This window comes from Notothenia coriiceps, unplaced genomic scaffold (assembly GCF_000735185.1).
Source record: "Notothenia coriiceps isolate Sejong01 unplaced genomic scaffold, NC01 NC01_scaffold00028277, whole genome shotgun sequence".
Lineage (NCBI taxonomy): Eukaryota > Metazoa > Chordata > Actinopteri > Perciformes > Nototheniidae > Notothenia > Notothenia coriiceps.
In genome coordinates this window covers 7397-22745 of record NW_011360978.1, presented here as the reverse complement: position 1 = coordinate 22745, position 15349 = coordinate 7397, and the positions used below count along the sequence as shown (strand labels likewise).

Here is a 15349-nt window from a genome sequence, read left to right as displayed (position 1 = left end):
GAGTTCTGTGCTAAGTGCGTTAGCATTTTTTCATTCAGGGCTCATTTAGACGCTTCTTGTGAGACTTGTGTTTGCTTCGGTGAAAATGGTTCGTATCGTCAGTTAGCTGAGTTTCTTCCCGTTAGGTGGGTATGACACATTCATAGTTTGTTAAATGTTAAGAAGCCCTCAGACCACTGGCGGTTCTAGAACATTTTACATGGGGTGGCAAAGGGGGGGCAAGAGGTCATGCCAGGGTGGCATGGGAGGGTGGACAGTACGTGGTATTTTATACTGTATATATAACCTATTTATTGTTAAATCATGCCCTAACACAAGTGGTCTTAATGCACAAGAGAAACAAGGTGTTCAGACAAACAAACTCAAATATAGTATAAAACAGCAGAAAATACTCATGATACCCTCTAATCCTGTTTATTGCAAGTACAGTAAAACACGTAGTTATAATTGAGTACACAAAATTACCATCTCTTAAGAGAGCTAAAGGTGACCTGTGCAGCAACACATTTCAATAAATATTTGTCAATACTAAGAGCCGCTAGATTGTGCTGCTGTAATGGAATGTGTATGCAAGGAGAATAAAAACACACCATGTGGTCCAGCTGGAGTCTCATCTGCCTCCTGATCCCTGCCTCTGTACCTCTTTCTGACACTTCATCTTTATTCCTCACATACATTTCTTCTTCTTCACTAATGTCTTAATCTCCTCCTGGCTTTCTCCTGCTCTAACCCCCATGGTCTCTTTTTTCCTTTTTCTCTTTCTGTTCATCCTGATAACTTCTCAGATATGTATTTTTGTTGTTGTTGAATCACTCCAGCTACTATGGCCTGCAAGAGTCTACTTGTGAAAAGCACTGTCTCCTCCGGTGGTGCCCTCGGCTCCCTCCGCCGCCACACTGCCCAGCACACTGGAGATCACTATCCCGTCGGGGGTCGCCGGTACTCTGGTACTGTTATTTTGGGGGTCGCGGGCTGAAAAGTCTCATCATACTTAATCCTAGACACTAGCACATGGCATATTGTACGACTTTGTAATTTTTTAATGTTGATATATTTGCTCATAGCCTATATGCCTTTCACGCAGACAATAAAAGTGCATTTTGAAATGACAAACAGGTTTATGTTTCAAGTTTATTTGAATTGAAAACGTATTTTTAAACCCTTCTGTTCAAAGTTGATATTTTGTTTCTTAAAAGATTAAATCTTTAAAAACATGCTGTTTGCCATTTTTAAAGTTTGAGAAATTAAAATATAGGTCACTGACGTGGAGCTTTAGGCCTGCAATGCTTTAAAAAAAATGTTTTAGTTGTTTCAGTTTTGAAGAGTGAATATGGATGTTAAATACCCAAATTAGTATGAATAATCTTAAACAAGAACAGGATCTTGAGCCATGATGCCTGTTTTTAAAGTAGCCTACAGAAACATTCAGAATGCATGACGATTCCTTAAAAGGTTTTGTAATAGACCCCTAGTACTCTTAATTTATAAATTAATAATAATACATGTGAATGATTGAGCTCAATAGTTGCCTGACTGGCCCTCCTAATTTGGTCTAAAAAAGTAAATGATGATCATTGTGAAGCGGTGTCCAGCCCATATCAATAACATACCAAACTACAGGCTAATGTGAGATTCAGAAATTAGTTTTAAAAATCATGTCTTCATGTTATAGGCCTACCTTACATTAACCTGTTTGAAACCTTAATGATGTGATTATTTATATCTTAAAACCTTTAACAACTATATTTAGATGTTCATAAATATCTGCATTCATGTATAAATACATGTGTGGCAGTTAGACAAACATAATTAATAGATGATCTCATTATTACCTATCTTATATGTAGCGTACTAAAAGATAAAAATAAAGTTTACTAAGCCACCTTTTTGTTTTAATGTATTAATTATACAAAATTATTTGTGCTTAAAGTCATATACTGTTGTGTCTCAAACGGATAGACTAGGTTATTAATTAATTTGCCTAGTAGTTGCTTCAAATGCTACAATAACATTTGCAATTCGTTTTTAATCTGCCATGTACGGTACCAATGTCTCTCAGCCACCGTAGGTGTCAGGTGGGCGTGTCGTGTAGGGGGCGTGTCGTGTACTTGCTGCGGCTGCAGCTGGGCCAGTCATATCCAGGGGGCGGCCCCCTAGAGGAGAAACATAGCGTTCAGTTTGTCCTCTCAGGCTTGCCGTAGTGTTGTGATCCATTTAGCGCGCAGTTTAACACCAACCGGAATCAAGCTAGAAGAACAGTGCAAATATAAACCTTCTATGGAACTAACCTGTCACCTGAATTGAACGCACTAACTCACTGATAATACTTATATTTTAAATCCGTGGCATACATATCTGTGATGTAGTAATGAGCTCATTGGCTGTGAGTGAAGCAGACTGAGCTCCGGGCTGTTTCTGGGTAACTAGGGCTCGTTAGCGGTACATGCTAGCAACACGTCTCAGCATAACAGCCAAGCAGAGGAAACGACAATGGTAAGCATGCCGAAGCATTCATATATATTCCCATTTTGCACCAGGATACATTTGGGTTTTGCCAACTACCTTAAACTGTTTAAAAACTTGTGGTAAAAATCCTCATTCCAGAGAAGGAGTCTGGCTCCCAGTCAGGTTGCTAAACGCAAGCAAGGAGATTCATGTGACGATGAGGAATGGACATGTAACACTGTAAGTAAATAAACATCTTTATTATACATGTAATGCCTTATCCAAAGTTGCTTTATTCAGAGTTACCTGGAAAACCACCCTATTGTTGCATTGTCTGTATAGATACGCGAGTGACCGTAGACTGCATATTAAAGAGTACGCCAAACTCTGGCTGAATTTGGCAATTTTAGGTTTTCTTGATAATTGACTTATGCAAAGACCTCCCATAACATGTTTATGGAAATCTTTGAACCATAACAAATCCCTTTTCGATTCAGCTGATCTTCTGAGTCCCTTGGCAGTGTTTATTTATTGGTAGGGTAACTTTTAGTAACACATGAGCATTGGTACGTGCTGTATTGAAAGGTGAGTTATGCTTTTTCACAGGACAAAAAAAAAAAAAGTGATAATGAGAGGAGAGAAAGCCACATTTCTCCATTCAGAAAGCCTCTGACACAGCTGAACAAACTGCCTGAATGTTTGGATGGTGACAAGCATGTAAGCGTTTTTGAAATCTATTTAATTTTCCTGTGTTAATACAGCAATAAATGCATACTATTGAATCTATATGCTCATTTGTTTAAAATCCTTTTTACAGGAGGCATTTATTCGAAGTATCCTCTCCAAGCCATTTAAAATTCCTATTCAAAATTACACAGGTAACAGTTTTTCTTGTCACTATGGATTCATGTATAGGACAATAAGTAAACAAGTACTTACTCTGCTCTCCTGATGAATTACCCACAGGCGTGCTGGGAATCAGGGCACTTGGTCTAAAGCGCGCAGGAGTAAGGAAAGCTCTTCACGATCCCTTCGCAGAAGACGCTTTGGTTCTTTATGAACCCCCGATTCTGAGCGCTCATGACCTGATCAAAGCTGACAAGTAGGTTCAGAACATATAGGATTATTCCTTGGTTTGATCACCTTTAACATAGGCTACAGAGAAAATGAATGTGGGCTTTGTACCGGTTCTAGAAAATACTTCATATCCTTAACTGCCATTGCTGTAACTGTGCCATTGGTGGGAGTTTTTCATTTGTTTTCCTTTGTCTTTTTCAGAGATAAAATACAAATCCATGTTGTTGTGGATCCAGTTTTAGGAAAAGTACTCAGACCCCATCAGAGAGAGGTAAACACAAGATATATTTTTCTTATCTTCTCTGACCAAGAAAGCAAATTGCATAAATATGACAATATTGTGTAATAGTGGATAATCAGAAATCCTTTATATGTCCCACAGCTGTAGATGTTTCTCTATTGATAAAATATTCTGTCTTCGATTTCTTTAGGGGGTGAAGTTCCTGTGGGAGTGTGTGACGGGAAGGCGTATCCCCGGGTCGTACGGCTGCATCATGGCAGATGAGATGGGCCTGGGGAAGACGTTGCAGTGTATCAGCCTCATGTGGACCATGCTGCGCCAAAGCCCTGATGTAAAGCCTGAGATAGACAAGGTCATTGTGGTTTCACCGTCCAGTCTCGTACGTAACTGGTACAATGAAATAGCAAAGTGGCTGGGAGGACGCCTTTCACCAGTCGCCATCGACGGAGGTTCAAAGGAGGAGATCGATAGAAAACTAGGTACCTCTGTCTCCTCATGAGAATTCACAGCAAAGTTAAAGGGGCCATATTATGCTTTTGGGGTTTTTTCCTTTCCTGTAGTGTGTTATTCATACCAATGTTGATGATTTTGATTTAAAGTCATAGTAACTCTGATGATATTATTGCAGTTTATAATTTACATTTTGCCAGTCATCCATGATCATTTAAAATTATTTCACCAAAACTAAAATGTATATATCACTTTTACAGTGCTCAAAGATGCTTTAAAAGAAAATAAAGAAAATATACACCATATAAAAAAGAAATAGTGTGTAGGCCTTTTGGACGTGAAGTCATGGTACTTGGACAATATCTGGTTCAGCATCCAATATTTAATTCATAATATCCTTGTTGGAGTATTGTCTGCATATTAAGGTATTTGTTTTCTGTGGTTTCTACTAGTGAACTTTGTCTCTCAACATGGTTTGAGAGTAGCCACCCCGATCCTGATTATTTCCTACGAGACATTCCGACTGCACACCGCGGTTCTGCACAAGGGAAAAGTTGGACTTGTCATCTGTGACGAGGTATTTACATATTCTTTAGAGCTGTGGCAGACTGATGAAACAATGATTTAACATTTATTATTGTGTGTACTGTAGGGTCATCGGCTGAAGAACTCTGACAACCAGACCTACCAGGCGCTGAATGCCATGAGTGCCCAGCGGAGGGTGCTGATATCAGGCACCCCAATCCAGAACGACCTACTGGAGTACTTCAGCTTGGTCCACTTTGTAAATGCTGGGATCCTAGGTTAGTAGCTTAAAAACAGCTATTACACATTTCTGTTATCTCTGCTGTTTTTCCTGACCCCCCCTTTTTTTTTTTCTTACCTCTTACCTGGCAGGTACAGCCCAGGAGTTTAAAAAGCGATTTGAGCTTCCCATCCTCAGGGGTCGAGATGCAGAAGCCAGTGATAAAGACAGACAGATTGGGGAGGAAAGGCTCAAGGAGCTGATCAACATCGTCAACAGGTGAGCTCAAACGGCATGCAAGGTACTTTATATGTAAAGGGGACCTATTATGCTAATGTTCAGGTTCTGTGTGTGGGAGATTTGTCTGCCTGTGTGTGTCAAATTGCACTAATTAGCTTATGTTGATTAGCATTTATCAAAAGTACTTTCTCAGCTATTGTTAAACCTGTTTTAATATTCTGCCTCTACAGATGCTTGATCAGGAGAACATCTGACATCTTGTCTAAATATCTTCCTGTGAAAATTGAGCAGGTTGTGTGTTGCAGGTATGTTGGTTCATTGTGTTTCTTGTGTTAGAAAGTTGAGAATAGGTTGTAGCCATTTTTTCATTGTAAACAAAATGTTGGTCTCATTTGAAATTGTTTTTTTTGGACATAAACATTGTTTTCAAGGAATCACGAACGATTTTCCAAAGTTTCAGCACCAATACCAAATGTGTAAACAAAAATTCAATCCTTAGATACCTTTCTTCAAACAAAATGTTTATTTACCAAATCAAGCCTATTTTTTTTATTTGACACTAGTTTATAATGCTGTCTTGAGAAAAACATGCAAACACCTTTTTTTATTTGAAATGAAGCTGATGGAAATATGGTTCCGGACACATTTCATACGGTTTTCAAAAGTATTGATCATCCAGACACAACTTTACTCTATGTCTTTGTATGAATTTTAATATTGTAAATTAGAATAATTATATTAACACAATGTCCGTTTCCCTGCAGGCTGACTCCTTTGCAGTCAGAACTCTACAAGCGTTTCCTCAAACAGGCAAAGCCCATTGAGACATTACAGCAGGGAAAAATAAGTGTCTCCTCCCTGTCTTCCATCACCACACTTAAGAAACTGTGCAATCGTAAGTGCAAACTCCAAATATATCACACTGTTGCATTTGTGGAAAATATAGCTATCACGCAAAAACACTATGCAAAGTTTACTTTTGTAGAAATACTAACTCCTCCTCTGTTTTGCAGACCCAGCTCTGATCTATGAGAAGTGTCTGCAGAGGGATGAGGGCTTTGAAGGGGCGCTGGAACTCTTTCCCTCTGGCTACTCCGCTAAAGCTGTGGAGCCTCAGCTCTCTGGTGAGAACATGTCAAAAACCACTCTGTACAAATCTGCTTTTGGTGATTACATATACTGCTGACATCCATTTTAGAAGTTGCACATTTGACAGGCCACATGAAGACAAACTGGTTTTCTTTCTTCCAGGGAAAATGCTGGTTCTTGATTACATTCTGGCAATGACAAGGTCTACAACTAGTGACAAGGTGGTGCTCGTTTCCAACTACACTCAAACACTGGACCTCTTCGAGAAGCTCTGCAGATCTAGAAGGTACTTTTTGGGGGGGAATCCACCATTTATTTGTGACTGTATTTTATTATTTTTCAGTGAGCAACAACCCTCCTCTTCTTGGTCTTTGACAGATACCTCTATGTGCGACTGGATGGAACAATGTCCATCAAGAAAAGGGCAAAAGTTGTGGAAAAATTCAACACTCCGTCTGTGAGTTTGACACTGTTTAAAAAAAGAAAGAAAAAAGGACTAAGCTTTGCGAGGCAGTTAAAGAAACTTCTGAATGTTTTATTTCTCAGAATCCAGAGTTCATCTTCATGCTGAGCAGCAAGGCTGGAGGATGTGGCCTGAATCTGATTGGTGCTAATCGCTTGGTTATGTTTGATCCTGACTGGAATCCAGCCAATGATGAGCAGGCGATGGCGCGGGTGTGGAGAGACGGCCAGAAGAAGACCTGCTACATCTACAGACTGCTCTCCGTCAGTTCAACACAGCTCATAAAATGCACTCATTGAATCCTTCAACATATTTCAGGAACATTTAAAGCTGCAGACATAGCTTCCATATTTGATTTGTGTGTTTGTATGCTGGCAGACGGGGACGATTGAGGAGAAGATCCTTCAGAGGCAGGCACATAAGAAGGCCCTGAGCAGCTGTGTGGTGGACGAGGAGCAGGACGTGGAGCGCCACTTCTCTCTGGGCGAGCTCCGAGAACTCTTCCATCTGAACGAGGAGACCATCAGTGACACACATGACAGGTATGGAAAAGAAACAGTGCAGACTTTTTTTAGAATTTCTTTTGCTGCTCAGCCTTGTGAAAAAATGTGAAACTACCTCATTTAAGATACATAGAATCTGTGCTGAAAACCCCCTGATCATACTAACTGTGTGTATTACCATACTGGTTTATATGAGTTATGGATGACCCTGTCTTTTTGATAATGTTATAGAAGTAGGTAAATATTTAAATGATAACTCACATTCCAGTGGACGGATGCAGAATACAGTGTAAATTCAAGACTTAGAGTATGCACGCTGGTGTGAAGTCTGTTTTAACTATTCACACATCAGAATCAGAAATACTTTATTGGTCCCTGAGGGAAATTGAGTTTTGTAAAAGTAAAGTAAATAAAGAAGAATACCATTTCTATAAACATCTGTTTTAGTGATTATATTGTAAACAAAGTATATTACTGTTAACTGTTCAACTGCTTGAATTATTAAAAAATATATATAATTGTATAGCTACATTTCAATTATTTTTTAATCATTATGGTTTTAATTCTATTGTAGCTTATGTGATTTATATTGTTTATTTATAGTCTATTAAATGTAATTATATTGTGTTAAATCAGCTACAATCTAATTTAGTATATGTAGGTATTATTATTACAATTAGTTACAATGATTGTATTCATTGTAAGTAAACTAAGTCCAACTGACAGAGAGCAGATCTGACTGTCATACAGAAACACACCGTAGCTGAATTTGTATATATTTACAGACATCAAGAAAAACAGACCCAGTACTGCCTCTTTCCTTTATTTTGTTTACGCCAAACACACAAATGTCCCCATCTGATCACTTCATATAACAGCATCTTCCTCGGAGATCTGATCTGAGCCTGCAGCCTCAACATTGCCACACTGTATGTAATGTGCTAATCGGCCTCTCTTCCTCCCTCTTGTGTTTCTGTCAGGTTTCGCTGTCGCCGCTGTGTGAACGGCAGGGAGGTCCGGCCTCCTGCAGAGGCCTCCGACTGCACCAGTGACCTCTCCCAGTGGAACCACTGCTCTGACAAGAAGGGCCTGAGGGACCAGGTGTTGAAAGCCTCCTGGGACGCTGCCGTCTCATTTGTCTTCCACCAGCGCTCTCATGAGGACCAGAAGGGCGTAGTATAGCAGGAGGGACTAAACAGACTTTATCAAAAGACTACATGTACCGTTTGTGCTGATATTTATTTGTTATTCTGTTTTTTTAAATGAAAGAGAGGAGCAGGATTGGTTATCTTTCTGTTGTGAATCCAGTAACTTCTGCACATAAACAACTACACTTCCTGGATTTGAACACATTTTAATAGCACATGCACACAAGTACCAGTACGTTTTAGTACTTCATGCAGGCGACTAGTGCCGATATAAGTCGGTGCATGATTGTGTGTGCGTGTGTCTCTCTATACGAGTGCCGCTTCATTTACCATCATCAGTGTTTTCAATGTAGATTCACTGTACACGGGTACAAGTGGAAAGTTATAAAAAATATAATAAATGTTTTTCAAATACAAGGTTGCCTACACATCACCTTCTTATTAGAGTCTGAGACCACTTACTGCTGTAACTCCTATAGGCATTGTTCGATCGGCCTGAAACGTCCCGCGTTTGCTATCGGCCGACACCGGAAAGCATTGCATGACGCGTCAACATGCGGACAACAGCGGACCTGCACCGAGCTGCTTGCAGTTTTAATTCATACTGTTTATTAAAAGTGTCAGACATTTGATTTGGAGTCAGTCCATCTCTTTATGAATGTGACATTTTCCCATAAATAAAATGAACTGTACAAAAAAAACAAATATCTTTATTCAATACCTTTTTAAATGAATGCAATTATAGAATAGCAGAACAAATAGAACCAATGACAAATGTATAGTTTATTCTTCTGATTCACACAAAGAACAAGATAATTAAATATCATTTTAATCGTTCCAGTTTGCTGGATATATTCAACGTTAACGAAATTAAACAATAGGAAGTTCAAGAACATAAACCTTGGATCTATAAAAAGAAAACAATGATGCTGCATCGCTGCGGTAGGTGGCGCCATATACCTTTCATCTTGGTTGGTCGACCGCCATTAAAACTAGAGAAATAGAAGAGCCGGTGACTGTATTGTTATTGCTATATTACATCCATTGGTGAAGTAGCTGTAACTCATTATTTGCCAACCACAACGTGAAGCAAAGGGACCAGAAGCAGACGGAACCAGGGCTGTGTCCCGGTAGTTGGTTAACGTTTCAAACAGCATCGTAATTAACGACGTTGTAAATGAAACACACATAAATGCTAGCAATGGGGGACACTGCCCGCAAAGCAGACCAAATAAACCGAAAGGATGCATGTCTCACTTTAAAGGAGATATGTTTCCTAGCTGTCCGGGAACATTATGCTGCTCTGGGCTTTGAGGCTGTTATTGGTAAGTCGTGTTGAATAACAGGGAGTTGGCTAACATGACACTGTTAGAAGCTAGCATGTAATTTACCTTCGCTTATGTCACATATCCCATACAGCTAGCACCTCATTTACTTTCGCTAACTTTAATATCCCCATAAGTAAAGCCAACCAGCTAACAGTTTACGTTAAATTGAACTCCATTCAATAAACCTGCAAATGGCAATATTGTTATTGGTTGTATTAATTATTTTTAGGACGGCAGTGGTAGAATGCAGTTAAGTACATTTACTGAAGTATCGTACTTGAGTACAATTCTGAGGTACTTGTACTTTACCTGAGTAATTTCATTACTCCACAACATTTTAGAAGCCACAAGTACTTTTACCTTTAGTACTTATTTAGATGCCATTTAGAATGCAGGAATTTTACTTGTAACAGAGTGTTTTCACAACCAAGTATTGCTAGTTCTAGTTATACTTAAGTATGACATCTGAATACTTCTTCCACTACTGAAGGATGGTACATATCCCAAACTAACATTCAAGGGGACCCCCCCCCCCCCCCCCCCCAAAAAAAATCCACTCAAAGTTGTCAGACTTGGCTTTGTGTGTAACGGATAGGTTGACGTAAAATAACATTTGACTGTTTGCACTGCCCTTAATAACATTACTTCGAGTACTTTAAAATAAACGTTACCAAGTTTGGTATATAATTGTTATGTTAACTTGTAACGTTACTCTCTTCTTGTACACCTCACAGTACACATGTAACATCAATTCACTTCCTGGTCCCTCATTGATGATTCCAATTCACTTTGAAAGATAAATCTATGCTAAAGTTGTATTTTGTTTTGTAACTGTATACAGATCTACCAACGCCTCTCATTAAGGGTCTTCTTCTTCATCTGACTGTATGCCAACTGGATGAGCTCCAGCCTGCCCTAAACAAGAGAGGTACGAACTGAGGAAATGTACATTTCCTTTGTTCACAGAAAGTGTACTTTTGTTTTGATCAGAATTCATGATTAAGATTCTATTTTCCACTTTCTCTTTGCCTTGTTTCAGGTATATCAACTCATGCCGGATGGATCGGAGTCCTACAGGAAATGCGTGGACTTAACCATGTAAGTACAATGGCTTCTTTGATTATCTCGTATAGTAACAACCAGAACCCGGATGTAATATGTATCCTGTGTTTCATTTCAGGCGATAAACTTCCACACAGAAGAAGAGGCCAAACATGAAGTTATGAGAATTATTTTCACTCTAGTATTCTACGGCTACACCAGCCAATTTGTCCAGAAAAACATCACACATTTGAACACCCCATCCTTCCTGTTGGCTGCAGCCAAATGTATCAAATATTTTTTACTCGATACTCCAGTTGAAAGTTTAACTTCTGAACGACGGCATCTTCTGAAGCTCTTAGAGAAGGGTATCAGGACGGTTTGTGTCTCAAAGTGCATGGATCTATCAGACAGGAAGACAGATTTGTACGTCCTCCATCGCCTGCTAGACCACGGGGTTGCTAAGAAAGTTGTTATAGATGTGAAATGTTCCCTCATGCTGTCCTGGATTCTACTCAACAGGGGATCTCAGTTTGTAAGCCCTGAGCTCAGGTCCCTAATGCAGAGAAAAATGGCAACATGTAACTTACAAGCCTATTCAGCCATTGCAGACAGGGCCAGTTGCGGTTTATGCATCAAGACTGCGGCTTCAGAGGATCAGGATAATCACGTTGTTCCCTGCAAACGTTTGAAGTTGGATTGTGTCGAGGAGAAAGAATGTGGAAAAGCCAACCTTGATGTGGACCTGAAGTTTCTCTGTCAAACCTTCGCTCCGCGTGAAGGGCCCTCAGCAGGGGCCTGTCCGTGGGGACAGATCGAAAGTCTGGAGATCAGGAAGTGTGTGTCGGACACCTTCACAGTGCTTAACAATGCCCTGCCCACATGTTTCTTCCTGCGCTCTCTAACTCTTCACAGCATTAGTAAGTGTCTCAAAATGAATAATAATTTAAGTTTATGAACAAACATCCAACATTGGTAGCAGTGGATAATTAATGGTGCCCTTTGTTTATCCTTGACAGTACCTTAAACTCCATTTAAATATGTTCAGTATGATGACAGTTCAATGTCCCAAACTTGCCCTCAAGAAGTTCCCCTAAAATCTCCAAATGTTCAGCTTTGTGTGTAGAACAGTTGGATGTTAGCACATTGTACGTGATAGGCACGGACAATGTGCAACAGAGCCGGCCAGCTAACCAATCAGAGCAGACTGGGCTCTGGTTTCAGACAGAGGGTGAAAAGAGGTGCTGCAGCACAGGCAGTATGAGAACATTAAAGCATGGAAACATGTCACAGTACAGACACAACATACACATATGAACCTGAAGATGAGCATAATATGTCCTCTTTCTAGATATTATGTAAAACAACTAACAATATCAAATGTTGTCTGATAAAGCTGTTAACAAAAACAACATTAAGTCAAACAAACATCTGAAAATGCAGATGAATGCACAATAAAGGTGCATCTTAATCTTGACATTGAACTTGTTGTTGAATGTTGCTGTACTGAATCTATTGAACAAAGTTGAAGATAACCTTACTGTCACAATAGTTAAACCTGACGTATTAGTGTGCAGGAAATTATTGTGTTTCTGTGTGTGTCTGCAGCTTCATTCAGAGATGCGGATGTGCTGGGCCTGGCCAAAGCCCTGAAGACGCTGACGGAGAGCTGCCGCAGCTCCCTCACGGAGCTCAGCGTCAGCGTGCTGCCCTACGCCGGGCTGCTGGAGTTCCTGCTGGACGCTAACCCCCACCTGACCTCCCTGCACGTGGAGATCCAGACTGCCATGTTGGGATCACGCCTCTTACTGCGTCACCCCGGAGCTGAGGATCCAGACATGCCAGGTGCTTTGAAGCTGCTACCAAATGAAGTAATATCTAAGTAGGCAGAAAGTGTATCACACCTGTTGAACCAGCCAAGAACTAAGAAGGGCTGCACGATTTGGACACAATAAAAAATGGGGATTATTTTGGCTGATATTGGGAAAAGGATATAGGAAGTATTGATTGTTTTTACATCATTATTCTCATCCTTGAAAAATATTTGATATCTCTTTTGTTAAGTTTGTAAAATACTATTAGTACGCCTGAATGTCTCTGAAATTCCAGATTCAAAATTGCATTTGAACAGATATTCTGCCTTTAACAAATAGGTGCTTCCCGCTTTATGAATATCAAAATTTCAATTACATTTAAATGAATTGTGCAACAAATCCTCTACAGGTTGAGGGCAGAGTAACTTCAACATTAGAGAATGTTTTAAACAAGAGACGGTCATCACATTGTACAGATGAAAGAAAGCAATGTAAGATAACCATTAGTTTTTTTCTACAAATGCAGTGTTTATTTTTGGTAGTTAAACCACTTTACAGTCAATCAGAAGTTAAAAAGTTCAGAAAAACTTTTTTCGAAGATAAAACTAAGGCAAACTTAGGAATTGCACCCTCTGAGGTGACCGTTTGCTGTCCTCCACAGAGCTGCCTCTGCAGAAGCTGTCAGTTAAAGTGGCTGAGCTCCAGCTGACAGATCTGCACTTCATCACCAATGTTCTGAGACACTCTCCTCATCTCACCTCGCTCCACATCGCGGGGATGAGGTTACCAACTGGCTCCTCTCAAAGCCTCCTGCTCAGCACTCTCTCAGGTAATGTCCTGTCACTGTTAGCTCCTGAAAGGCACAAAGCGCCAGGGCACGGAGGCTTGATAGAGATCTAAGTCAATACAACTAAGATACATTGACATCTTGACTCATGAGTCTGCTCACATGGTAACAAAAAAAGGCCTAAACAAGGGCTTCTATATGAGTATTGTATGTGAACAAATACTGAGCACCTGTTTTAGGTCATATATGTGCCCTAAAGAACACAAGTATTTATTTATAGTACAAAGATTTACATCTTTTTTATTGTCTTTTTTCCTCATTTATTGGTTATAAGTTAAATATAGAAACACAACAGCCTTATCTTCATAGATCTGATTAAATGTTATATTAACTGCTGCTGATATTCTGAAACGTTAACCACGCGAAAGCCCGACTGATTCAGTTTTTTTAAGGTTCATACTGATACTGATTAGTTAGTTTATAAAACCTTTCAAATAATATTTGTGCCTGATCAGTTGATCTGACTAATTCTATACTAAGTCTTATCTGAAGTGCTGTCAGTAACGACTTATTTTCCACTTTTAGGCTCCAATCAGCTCCTGAGGAGTCTCCACCTCGAGGATGTGAAGCTGTCCGATTGTCTCCCTGAAATCCTGAATCTACTGAGGAACTGCAAGTTGGAAGGTAAGAATACCATTTTGTAAACGTGATCCTGTGGAACACAAAAAGGTGATCAAATCAAGTTTTATTTATATAGCACATTTAAAAGCGATTTTTGGTCGAGCCAAAGTGCTGTACATGTAATAAAAACACATTACTACGATCACAATAAAAGACAATAATTGACAACAGAAATATAAAAAAAAAAACACAGGGATAGTCAGGTGTCGTGCTCTGCCTCTGACTAGAAGGCCAGAGAGAAGAACGTGTGTTTTTAGTGAGGATTTAAAAACCCCTAGTGTTGGCCGACCTCACATGGAGGGGCAGAGGGTTCCAGAGCCTGGGGCCAGCTGCTGCGAAGGCTCGGTGCCCTCGGGTTTTAACCTGTGATAGATTTGTGAACAAAACTAACATTGCTTTTTATTTAAATTAAATACATAATAAATATTTCACATCAAAAGAAACAACAACGTTTTAACAAATCGTATTAAATAATCTGATAACAGAACTGTAAACAGAATAGCTGAAACTTTAACAAACTAAATAACTCTGATACCTCTAATCATTAACCCATGTATGTATAATTTTGTTAACTCTGTGTGTTGCTGACGTGGAAACGTTCCTCGTGGATGGGGCTACAGAGCTACTAGAAAGACAGTGGAACCCGGTGCATTTCTCCGTCTGGATGTGGAGCACTTTTGCTAAATGTTTAGACAAATTGCTCGTTTTACCGCCATTACATGCTAAAATCGTATTGCACTTTAGGCAACGAGCATTGTCCACATCGAGACATTTAACCACACCTCAGAGGCTTAGTTCTCTCTGCCATCTCCGCCGAGTGTGTGTGTTGCACGCATGTAGCCGCCGCGTGTGTGTGTGTTGTATTTAGCAGCCGCGTGTGTGTGTAAACTGCCCCGCCCCCTCGCACACAGAGAGGAGAGTGATGGGAATTATGGCTCTATGAAGGGAGCCGGATCTTATGGCTCTGTTCCTTTCAAAGAGCCGTTCAAAAGAGCCGTTTTTTTAAAGGGGGCGGGGTTACTAGGTTTATCTGCGAAATAGTCACCAGTCAATCAATGGCCAAATTAGTTGCCAACTAATTCAGTCGTCGATTCGTTGGTGACGTCATCACGTGTGTTTTTACGTGCCGTTAAGCTCCAACGTTATCGGTCTTTTTATCGGTACTGGAGAAATTTAAAACATATGTATTATTGCTACATAAACATTATATTGTTTCTAACATGCAAAAAGTCAAAAAAATGCATCTCTATATTTACGATCTTTCCAATCCAGACGAGAGATCTCTCTCTAGTGATGT

General features: G+C 39.8%; 2 protein-coding genes across 2 annotated transcripts in view; both read left to right on the top strand.

Moving 5' to 3' along the window:
• The first annotated feature begins 2197 nt into the window (after positions 1 to 2197).
• rad54l (RAD54 like) lies at positions 2198 to 9103 on the top strand. The gene is made up of 18 exons (XM_010785798.1): positions 2198 to 2493; positions 2605 to 2685; positions 3052 to 3162; positions 3263 to 3323; positions 3412 to 3547; positions 3724 to 3793; positions 3954 to 4242; positions 4666 to 4790; positions 4866 to 5016; positions 5111 to 5237; positions 5429 to 5503; positions 5963 to 6093; positions 6212 to 6322; positions 6450 to 6573; positions 6666 to 6744; positions 6834 to 7013; positions 7129 to 7292; positions 8234 to 9103. Exons 1-18 carry the CDS (start codon positions 2491 to 2493, stop codon positions 8433 to 8435), a joined length of 2220 nt encoding a protein of 739 aa, XP_010784100.1. The 5' UTR covers positions 2198 to 2490; the 3' UTR covers positions 8436 to 9103.
• A 307-nt stretch (positions 9104 to 9410) lies between these two features.
• Positions 9411 to 15349, top strand: part of lrrc41 (leucine rich repeat containing 41) — an 11797-nt gene continuing 5858 nt past the window's right edge. Inside the window, exons 1-7 of the mRNA XM_010785797.1 lie at positions 9411 to 9726; positions 10571 to 10657; positions 10769 to 10827; positions 10910 to 11690; positions 12379 to 12615; positions 13246 to 13413; positions 13957 to 14055. Of these exons, the coding sequence (XP_010784099.1) occupies positions 9594 to 9726; positions 10571 to 10657; positions 10769 to 10827; positions 10910 to 11690; positions 12379 to 12615; positions 13246 to 13413; positions 13957 to 14055 (1564 nt within the window). The 5' untranslated portion in view covers positions 9411 to 9593. The remainder of the gene's footprint in view (positions 9727 to 10570; positions 10658 to 10768; positions 10828 to 10909; positions 11691 to 12378; positions 12616 to 13245; positions 13414 to 13956; positions 14056 to 15349) is intronic.